The 11,318-nt window shown below is 48.6% G+C and overlaps 1 protein-coding gene across 1 annotated transcript; it reads left to right on the top strand.

The window, feature by feature from the left end:
- Window positions 1–5,074: 5,074 nt before the first annotated feature.
- Window positions 5,075–8,665, top strand: CBLN2 (cerebellin 2 precursor). Its single transcript, XM_049900719.1, has 3 exons — window positions 5,075–5,428; window positions 8,086–8,205; window positions 8,468–8,665. The coding sequence occupies exons 1-3, from the start codon at window positions 5,075–5,077 to the stop codon at window positions 8,663–8,665; spliced, it is 672 nt and encodes a 223-aa protein (XP_049756676.1).
- Window positions 8,666–11,318: the final 2,653 nt, after the last annotated feature.

Here is an 11,318-nt window from a genome sequence, read left to right as displayed (position 1 = left end):
TTCTACTGCCTCTGGACCAATACAATGATTTAGTAACAGCTTGCAAAAGAAAGTTTCAGCTAGCAGTAACTCTCATATTCTGAAGTAAGAGTTGACTTATGGAGTCTTTGTTTATAAAGAATTTTGTTTAATAGGATTGAAATGGCTGACATCAGACTCTGACCCAATTTGGTGCAGCCATAGAGCCATTTCCTACCATTAAACAGAAGAAATTAAATACTGGGATGTATACAAGATAATGACACATAGTTGAAAAGATAAATCCATGGCAGACCATATTTATGGCATATTGTTGTTCTTTGGTGCCTTGGAGTCGGTTCCAGCTCATTGGAACTTTATGTATAACAGAACAAAACTTTGCCAGGTCCAGTACTATTCACACAATCGTTGCTATGTTTGAGCCCATTGTTGCAGCCACTGTGTCAGTCCAATTCGTGGCATACCTAGAATGAAATCATAAATGTAACATACTAGTTAGTTTCGAAAAGCAAAAAAGGGCTGCATTAGGTGCTGAAGATGGATTCTAGACAAAGAAAACAAATTTAAGCTCTATTGGAGATAAATATCTTGTAGGAATTAAAGGAAGAGGATTTGAATTATCCTGGCGTTCCGCTCCCCGCCACACACACCCACCCCCCCACACACTTTTTTTTAAACATTAGAACACCTTTCTCTTCAGCTCCAGGTGAGCATCTGTCTCCTCTACAGGATGCTCATGTATGTTAAACTGTATGTTGTAACCTAGATAAAGGGCACAGTGCAATATCTGACACGTAACAGGTGTTCAATAAATGGCTGACATTGTTATTATTGTCTATGGGGATGCCTCCATAACTAAGAGACCAGAGCCAACTATTAATGTCCTAGAAAAAAAATAGCAACAGTAACTAGTAGTATGGTCATGGAACAGAAAAATGTAACTACTACATAACTGAAAAAAATTCTTATTTTTAAATTTTAGTTATATTCTGAAAAGTCTTCTGAGCGTGGCTAGGGGTGAAAATGACATCACACGACCTAAACGTCTCCTTAAAGGTAGAACAATCAATCGATCAGTGAGTAAATAATGTTCAGTTTCTCTGTCAATCTGCTATCTTTCACAATTACTAGCTTCCTTCTAAAAGGAATCAACAAACCTAAATATAAACCTACCTAACCTGGTTTTTTTCCATTATATAATAACACATTGCTCTCATTCCGTAACTTAACTCACTATATAGATTAGAGGTTTTTGTTTTATACATAATCTAAACATTATCATTGCCACATAGAAAGCATTTTTTTTGCAAAGGTTATAATAATATGGCTCATGTATGTTTGTATTTTGATTAGTCAAAGGAAATGTTTATAGCACATCATTTAAGACAGCTGCATAACAGGGGTGTTATTTAAAGATTTATAGATGTGTGAGAGGTATTGCTACTTAATTAGTATCTCCAAATTGGCCTAATTATCAGTCCATGCCTCACATGTCTTTTGGAGATCTAGTGGCCTCTGCAATTATTTATGCCTGTACACAAATCAGCACTCTATGATGGAATGATAGAATCATGCTTATTTTGACAATAAGCTATTGTCAAATTAATGCAATATTGGAAGAACATAACTTTCTGAAAGTAAAAATTAACTATTTCTAGTGTGTAACCTCCTAAAAATGATAGCAACACATTGAAACCTATGGTGGCTTAGAAAAAGCTTCCTGGCAAGTCCATCACATATGACCAGCATATTACAAAAGTGTTGCAATGAAGTCCTTCATTTTTGGTGAATATCTTTCAGGAAGATGGTAGATTTGGGAGCTATTTCATATTTTGTACTACCACTTCGCATGCTGTGTTAAGTAGAAAACATCTTGTTCAGAGGTTCTTTAAATCGCATGCTTGTAACCATTCCACATATTCTGTTTCACTAACAATGTACCGTTCTGTTTCCACTTTGCCGTGTCCTTCCATGTATCCATCATGGCTGATTTGAAGTGAACTTCATCTTAAGCACTTAGAGATGAGACCGTGGCAGGTCTAAATAGGGAGAGTAACCCAGACAGCACCCACCAGAAACAAGGTCATCAAAACCCCCTGCCTGAAAAGACTCACGTTTATAGGGTGGACCCGGATCACCAGCAGATTGTCAAAGGAAAGAGGCTTAAGTGTGAAACCTGAAGGAAGAAGTAATACACACACTCTGTTTTCATGAGCTTACCATACTTACGGTTAATGTTTTAGTACTCTATCAGAAAAGTCATAGCATGCAAGTAAAGGACTAAGTATTTTTTTCGCTAAGTTTTTGAAGGTCAGGTTATCAACAGAGGTCATTACCAAACTCCGTCTTTGTCTCGTTTAGAGCTGGCGTGGACTACAGCCGCGTGATGTGTACAAGGATTGTATCGACAAGCATAACCGATGATAGGATACATCATCTTGTCAGGGTTGTGTGAGTCCAGTGAAAATCGGCAAAATCGCGAGCGTCCCTCCACTCTGTGGAGGCCGGACTGATGAAGGATACCGGAAAGAACCTCCGTCGTTGTTGTTCTTGTTGTATTTTTTGCAGAGCCAAGGCTGCTCGGCCGGGGGGGGGTGCGGTGGGGGGCAGAGAAGCCTATCAGAAAACCTCATTCTTGTCCCTGGGTCTCTCCTGCCAAGCCAACTCGCCAAGCCTGCGGCAGGGAGGCAACGGCCCCAGTAGATGGCGCCCCATGCCCGTGCTGGCGCGTCTCCGCGCTTCCAGCGCGTCTCCCCAGGTCGCTCCAGAGCTCAGAGCTTGCGTTTTAATCAATAAGCGGGAGCGACAGCGCGGTCCCCAAGCCCCGAGGTTCACGGGAGCAGACGCCTAACCCAGGCGGGGTGCGCCGTCGCAAGCCCTGCCAAAGCATACCATTTCCCAAACCCGAGGTTCCGGAACCGCCGCCTTGAAGCCGCTAAAACCCCGTTACAGCCCTCTGCCACTTTTTTTTTTTTTTTTAAAGAAAACCGTTTTTTGTTTCGCTTTTTTTCTAACTATGAAAGTGGTCACGCTATTCAGGGTTAAGACTTGGAGGGAATTTGGAAAAGAAAAGAGAGAATCGAAAAGAAGAGACACGACCGGTGCTTTTGAGGGGGCCTGACTTTAAAGAGCCGTCTGGGAGGCTTACGCTCTGGGTGTTTGGGTGAGAGCTGGACCTGGTGCTGCAGGGGCGCCGGGGAAGCCGGAGGGAGCCGGGACCCGGCGGCGCGCGGGACTGGCGGCAGGCGGTCTCCGGCTCGCTGCCGGGCGCGGGGCGCGAGGCGGGGCACTTTGTGTGCGGGTGCGGGCTGGGTGCCGGGAGCGGTGTGTGCCTGCTAGAGGACCGGGTGCAGAGCCCGGTGCGGGCCGTGCGGCGCCCAGCGGAGCGGGTCGGATGTGGGGAAAGGACGTCCTGGTGCAGAGCGTGGGCAAGGCACCTTGGGTGGAGGTGCTGGCCGGGTGCGACGAGTGGTGTGTGTCCGGTAGAGGACCAGGTGCGGGCCAGGTGCGGATCGCTGGGCAGGTCGTGTGGGGGTTGTGGGGCGGGTCCATTCGGGCCGTGGGGCAAGGCAAATTGGGTGCAGGTGCGGGACTGCTAAAGGACTGGGTGCGGAGAGTGTAGACCCGGGGTCCCGACGCCCTGCGCGTGCGGATGCGGACCCGGTGCGGAGCGCGGGTCCTGTGTGGGCGCGGTTTGTACTCCGTAGAGGACCCGGCCTGGTGTGAGACGGGGGTCGGGTGCAGGGCTAGGGCGCGCAGCTGCCCGGCGCCGGCAGGGAGCTGGAGAGGCGGGGCGGGGCCGTGCGGTAGTGGCCTCGCGGGGAGACGGATCTAACGCGACGTCCCCGTCAGTCAGCATCGCTCGTCCCTTTTCCTGCGCAGAACAACTTGGCGAAAATCTGGGCGCCCAGCATGGACGTGCCAGGTAGAGACCCCGACTTGCGCTCTGGGGTCCGCGCCCTGATGGTACTTGCGTGAGTGTTTGAATGAGGGCTGTCGCGGGTCTGTGTGCTATGTGCTGGAGAGGTGGGAACGGCCTCATTTCGTGCGAGGCGAAGGGGAGAGGGCAGTCATGAAAGCCAACTTCTCTCAAAAACAGAGTCGTGCGAGGGTGGGCGGGAGGGAGGCGACGGCGGCGTCGCTGGGCAGTCCTCAGCCTAACCTGAGACGGCTCGCTCCACGGTCTCCTGCCGCTACCGCGGGAGGAGAGGACACCGGGGAAAGTGCACACGGGCGCGGGACTGACGCGGCTGCGTCCCATCAGGAGGAGTTAGCCAGGGTCTAGAGAGCAAGCCAGACAGAAGCCAATCCTGGAATCCCGTCGTGGGAACCCTCCGGTCCTGAGCCAGAGGAGTCGAGGGGCGTCTCCGGAGGCTCTCTGGTGGCTGCGGGTGCGGGGAAGTGGGTGCTCGGTTCCAGTGCTTTTCCCTCGCCCTCTTTTTCTTGCTTCTTTTTCTTTACTGTTTTCACCCCAAGGAGCTTCCAGGGGGTTGTTCTTTGGGCGGAAAACGAATAAAATCTTTCCCAAATTGGGCCAGGACATCTCCTGGGTGGGGATAGGGGTGAACTAGAGGGAGGGGAAGGAGACGGGTCCTTGGCGCAGCTTTCAGGATCAGTCGCAGACAGGCAGGTGAGGGAGCCTGGGTAAATTGTTTTCTGGGCCTTGTCTCCAGGCTCTGTCCGCCTGGAGCTGGGTGAGTGGGAGTGGTGGGGACGTCGTCTTTGGAGCCACCGACCCTGTCCCCGCGATGAGGACCTGTACAACTAGGGTCTCTTGACTCCTGCACACAGGCGCGCGCCCAGGAGCCGTCGGCATGCACCGCCCAGCGCGCCGGACTCCCCGGACCTGTGGTGCCAAATCCGGCCGGGGATTTGGTGTTGTCTGTGCTGGGGATCCTGTGTTGGCGAGCGCCCCTCCCCGCCAAACTCCGCAGCCCTGACTAAGGTATAGGTTCTTTGCTCTGACAGGTCCGCGGGCGGCTTCCTGCTGAGGACGACCCTGGCCTTGACCATCAGCGCGGCGGACCGTGACCAGAGGAGGTGTCCCCCAGCCGCGCGCGCCTCCGCGCGCCCCCCGCGCGCGTCCGCCGCCCAGATGCCGGCGCTGGGCAGGTGCCGCCGCGCGCCGCTGAGTATGGCCGTGCGCCGGGGGGCGCTGCGCGCGCCGGCCGCCGGGGTCCCGGGCCTGGGGGCGGCGCTGGCCCTGCTGCTGCTGCTACTGCCGGCCGGCTGCCCGGTGCGCGCTCAGAACGACACGGAGCCCATCGTCCTAGAGGGCAAGTGCCTGGTGGTGTGCGACTCGAGCCCGTCAGCCGATGGCGCCGTCACCTCCTCGCTGGGCATCTCCGTGCGCTCGGGCAGCGCCAAGGTGGCCTTCTCTGCCACGCGCAGCACTAACCACGAGCCATCTGAGATGAGCAACCGCACCATGACCATCTATTTCGATCAGGTCAGCCGCCTTCCGCTCTGCTCTGGGGATCGCTTGCGCCCCTCCTCTGCCCTGCCTGGCCCTTCTTCCCTTCCACGTTCATACCTCTTTTCCTAGGATACCCTCTTTCCCATCTCTAGTCTTCACCGTGTTGCTGGGCCATTGTTAAATTCTTGGCTCAGTTGGCACTTGGCTGGCCTAGAGTCCAGCAGGGCTGCCTGAGTGACTGGAAGGATGTTTCACAACAGGAAATGTTGCACTTTTTACTTTTTGCTATTGGGGGAATAAAAATCAGCTGCTGTTATTTATGCCGGTTGGCAGTCAGTTATCCAGGTGGAGAACATGAAGACTGAACGCATTTAAACCCCCTTCCACCTCCCCCCATGCTCAGGAAGGCGTTTTTCCAAAAGCCTCAGCCGACAGTAGGAACTGTGTACCTGCTCTTCACTCTCAGGGATGGCCTGGGGAGGGCCTGTTCAAGAAGAATGAGTGGAGAACGGGAGGGGAGGTGGCACACCAGGGATGGAGTCGGTCCTGTGTCCGGATATACATGCAAAATCAAATGCCAGTCTTAAGCCACATCCCTTCTCCTCACAGGGTTCAAAGCAGAAGGGCTAGAAAGAGGACCAGGCTTTTGTACCCCCATCCCTGGGTCAGAGGCAGTGACTTCCTGTCATGCCCCCCCCCATTTTTCAGCAACAAATTGAAAACGTCACAATGGTTTGCAAACTTTAGCTCATCAGCCCCTTTCTTTTGCTTAAGTCCCCTTCCATAAAATGGAGTTTTCTGGAGTCACTGACAGCATATGAGTGTTTATTGCACATACTTGTTTGACTTCCAAAATGCCTTTTGGGCCAGTGTTTTCATTTCTTCTAATCCTTGTTAAAGATCATGTATTCGAGTTTCCTCTTTCTTTCTTTCTCTATTTGTCTCTTTGATGAAATCTGTTTTTATTTGCAAGAAGTGAAAGTATTTAACTGTGTCCTGTTTAAGGAGACAATGAGGAGATATGCATTTGGGAACTGTCTGTTAATAAGCTCTTTATGTGTCTCTTAAATTATTATTATTAATATTCATCTATCAGTGCCTTAGAGATCGGTTTCCCAGCATTTGCACAGGCATCACTGTGTCAGAACAGCCATGTGATTTTGGGCAGGGGAAGAAGTAGGACTCTAGTGTTATAGCTGAGCCGACAGTGACAGGGGAGGTGACATGGTGGTTCCCCGGTACCCCAGGTATGTACTAATTGAGATCAGCCTATCTGAGCCTGGCTGGATTTTCTCTGTCCACAGCAGCGCCCTGAATTTGCCAGTTTCCTGCATTTCAAGTTGAGCAGCTGAGGTGAAGAGAGGGGGCAGCTCTAAATGCAGGGTGTAAAGGGAGAAGCCTTTTTTCTCCTCTGAAGCCTTGGGAGGCTGGCAGAGAGAAGAGCCTTCCTGGAACTATGAAGCAAAGCGGCATCCTGAAGGGCTTTGTTACGAACAATAGAGCCGAGTGTCTGTGCAAGTCTGCAGGTGAAAGAGAGTGAAGTGGTCTCAGGCTGGGCTGAAGAAGTCCGTGTTCTCCAAGAATAACTGTTATGGGCCGCCGTTTGCATTGCTTTGGGGAAACACATTACGCATCTATCTATAATAAGTGTGCAAGAAAAACCAGCAAAAGGTATTCAGCTGAAGTTTATTTTCTGATCGGATGACAGCGTCTCTTGGCTAGGGTTCTGATGATGTTGCTGGTGGTCTTAGAAGCCGAGGACACCAGGCGGGCCACTTTAGGATTTTAATCAGATTGTGCGTTTGTGTGTAAGTAGGAATGGGGGCATAATTCAAAGTGACCAGTCTCTGTCCTGAACATCTGAAGGGAAGTGCATAATAATGGGGGCCCTCCACCCTTCAGGTTCTGCTTTTGGCATTGTAGCACCCTCTCCCTTTTATTCAAGGAAGACCATCTATCTGCTGGATCACATGATCATGTATCTGGTGGCTCATTTTGTCATGGTTCTTGCATATTATAGAATTCCCTGAGTTCAAGCTAAGGGTGTCCAAGCTCCGGATTTGATTCACCCTTTACTTGGTCAAGCTTGTTTGCATGCTTTGTAGCTCAGCCAGGGAAACAAGCCCATTTTTCAGAGGAAAGTGAGGCAAAGCAGGGCAGCTAGTATTTCATGACCCTGGTCTCTCATTGAGCACCTACTGTGTGCTGCCAGAGCATGTGCCAGACACTGGGAAACAATGGAAGTAAAAGCAGATGCAGTCCGTTCCCACCTAAAGCATCCAATGTTAGTAGACCTTGCATAACTTACCTCATTCCCTTGGCTTCTGACTCCATCACCCTCTCTGTCCTCATTCAGTATAAAGCTATTTTCGTCAACAGAGCTTCATGTCGAAGTCCCCACAATCCCGCAAACCTCTGCAACAGACTCAGTTGACTCTTGGTTTACTGTCTCCAATTCCTTCCTCTCTGCTCCTCCCCACAACATACAACATGCTCATCCACATTCCTCCTGTGGAATATTGCAACCCAGCCTCTCTTCCACCCTGGGGAGCCTTGAAATGCTAAATGCTGTTGCCTGCTTTTCTGTGGCTAATAAAGGAAACCGGTGTTGGTGGCTTTTCGAGAATGATTAAAACACGCTGAGGAGGGACTTCCAATGTTCTTGCTTTATTCCCTCTTTCTTTTTGCAGGTCTTAGTAAATATTGGCAACCATTTCGATCTTGCCTCCAGCATATTTGTAGCACCGAGAAAAGGGATCTATAGTTTCAGCTTCCACGTGGTCAAAGTATATAATAGACAGACCATCCAGGTGGGTAGCTCTGACACAGTCTGGGGCCTTGAAGGTTTGGGTTAGTACATCTCCATCGCTCAAGGCCCTTCCCATACTCTGTAAGGCTGAATAAAAGAGGGAGCCTGGGCTCCCTCCTGACTAGGAGGGTTGTGGCCCTGAGTCAGGTGGGGATCCTCCGTGTCAGGCCCTTGTGTGTCCGTGGGGAGGTTGGGAGAGAAGAGAGCGAGGTGTGGAAGCGAGGTCTTTCTTGATCTGCTGAGTTTTGACTTCTATGTTTCAGGTCAGTTTAATGCAGAATGGCTACCCAGTGATCTCCGCATTTGCAGGAGACCAGGACGTCACCCGGGAAGCAGCCAGCAATGGCGTCCTGCTGCTCATGGAAAGGGAAGACAAAGTGCATCTCAAACTGGAGAGGGGCAACCTCATGGGAGGGTGGAAATATTCCACCTTCTCCGGCTTCTTGGTCTTTCCTTTATAAGCAGAGTCCCCTGGATGATAGGGAGCTGCCGTCTGGACCCAGGAATCCACCCTTCCTTCATAATACCCGGAACTCACCAGAAGATGAGACTTGTTTCCAATCTCCCACCTGACTGCCGCAGTGGAAGAATGATTTCCTTCTAAGTCTCCAGTATTTTCTTTGAATATTGACAATTCCTCGGGAACTTGGCCTCTAATTAGTTTTAGACGACAAGGTCTTAAGGAGAAATGAAATTATCGATTGGAGCAATTTGTACGTGTGATTGTAAAGTCAATATCGGATTTTATTGTTGGGACCATGGACCTTTCTTCTTTGGTTTGTAAATTGTATTGTCGTCCCTGAGTAAAGAGTCTGCTGGCCGCAGGATGGATCACAGGTCGCAGCCGGGGCTTGAAGCAGGAACCTGGCAAATGACCACCCGCCCGACAGCCCTTGAAATGTGTTCTCTGTATGTCTGTACAGCCTTAAGAAAAAGAATGGCTTCACTTTCATTCTGTATTTTCTTTCCCCCTGGGTGGACGGGAGGACTTGGGAGGGGGCTGGGGATATCACGAACCTGTCAAGAAGTGCTTTACCCAGAGACGCAATTTTGCACGATTGGGCTGCGACTTTTGTTTTGTATTGTTTGTGTTTTTTTCTCGAAAAGCTTTACTTCCACATTCAGCTCTCTCCCTACTCCCTCTGACTCTAAAACTCTTTGTGCTGGGAGTGGGGAAAGATGTATGTTAAATTCATGGATCACTCCAAACAACACAAAACAAAACATACCCGTATATTTTGTTTTGGATGAGACCAAGCAAAAAAACAAAAAGTACCTATATGTCAGAGTGAAAATAACACATGGACAGTTCTGTCAATTCTTTGAAAGTGATTCCCTCAGATGCACTTTTTTAGAATTAGCGCCCTGGATATTTTTTATTTCCAGTCAGAGTATGTTAAGAACTTGACCTTCCGGAGTGGGCTTGAGTCACATCAAATCAGAGTGGAAGCTGTAATGACCACGGCCCCTAAACATGGTGATTCACTGGTGAATCGTGGAGTGGGCTCCTGTCTCTTCAGCAGATTGTTTTAGTTTATGTGGATCCACCTCTGAGGAAGCAGACATGGACAGGCGCCCCAAGGATGGCAGAGCCAGCTGCTCTTTCTCGGTAGCCCTCTGCTCTGCTGAGGAAAGGGGTATGTTGACGCTCCCTGTGAGAACCTGGCCGGGAGCCCCCTGGAAGTCACAGTGCTTAAAGGTATTGACAGAGGCACCTGGGAGCCGTTTTACAAATTTCTCTCGTTTTGGCAACCTTGTACGACAATCTTGCTAAGACACAGCCGAGAGTGGATGGGTGCAGGATTCCTATGCCCAGGAACTGTCACCAACCCCAAAGCTATCAAAGATGAGACCTCAAACCGGATGTTAATTTGTCCTTTGTGTAACAATGTAACCAAAATATCAACGATAAAAAGTCATTATTTAAGATTCAAAATAAATGGGTTTGATGTCTGGCTTGCTCTCCTCCCTCCACATGGTCTCCTGATTCTCAAAATATCTGTAAGTAATGGCCAAGTATTGAGAACTTCGGGAAAAGTAAATCCATGCTGTTCCTCTTTAAATAACATTACAGGCTTGAACACACCCAGCCACGTACACTCCTATATGCAGATCTACCTGTGACTCTTGGTTGGTATAGGACATTTAGGGATATATATGTATATGTGTATATACATATATACACACACGTACGTGTGTGTGTGTATTTCCCATTGAGTTTTTAGGGGGGAGATTAAATGGAAGAGACAGCATTAATAAGGGTTTGTGGCTAGGCAATCTTCTTTTTTCTCATGTGATCCTTGGCTTGGTACAATTTCCAATCCAGTATTTCAATCAAAGAACACTAATATAAAAGGAGCAGCCATTTGGAGAAGATCACAGGTGTTTAAAAAATGTGAGAGAGGTGAGGGCCAGGCATTGAGTTCTATTTTCCAATAAGAAACACAGTGTATAGCTTGACTCAGGATCAAAATCTTACCGTCCTTAGCTGAGGAGCATAATAAGATGCAGAATTTCGTTTGAATTACAAGGTCTGTTACATTTTGTGAGGTGGGTCGTGGTGGTGGTGGTGGTGGGGCGGGGGGATCGAGAAACATCAACCAAAAAATGTTGGGGGTATTTTGAAGATAATACTTTCAAATAAGAGAATTGCTTATTAATGTTGGCAGCATAAACAGAAGGAGGCTAGCTAATAGATCTTCCCTCTGTGTTTTATTGCTCTTTGTTATTCAGTAGTCCTCTTTCTGTCTTCTTAACCCTTAGGTCCCATTTAAAACAAAGCAAACCTCATTAGAGGGCAATATAGTGCTTTGGAGATTGAAAAATATATGAGTACTTGTTATTTTTATTGCTTAATGATATATAATACACACAATTGTATTTACAACTTTATTATTATATTGCCTAATAAAAGATAAGTTATTAAATTGACCAATCTAAAAATAAGTACATTTTAGGGGTCTATTTTATTTTATGAAAAAAGCAGCTTCATTGTGATTCCTTCAGTCCTATCTTTTTTTTTTTTTTGTAATGGATGCCAAAACCCCGTTAGGAAGAAGCCATGAAGATGGTGTCTCTGAAGTTGTTTATCAGCCAGTGCAGTGCCAGCCAAGA

This window comes from Elephas maximus, chromosome 11 (genome assembly GCF_024166365.1).
Source record: "Elephas maximus indicus isolate mEleMax1 chromosome 11, mEleMax1 primary haplotype, whole genome shotgun sequence".
NCBI lineage: Eukaryota > Metazoa > Chordata > Mammalia > Proboscidea > Elephantidae > Elephas > Elephas maximus.
This window is presented reverse-complemented; position numbering and strand designations above follow the sequence as displayed.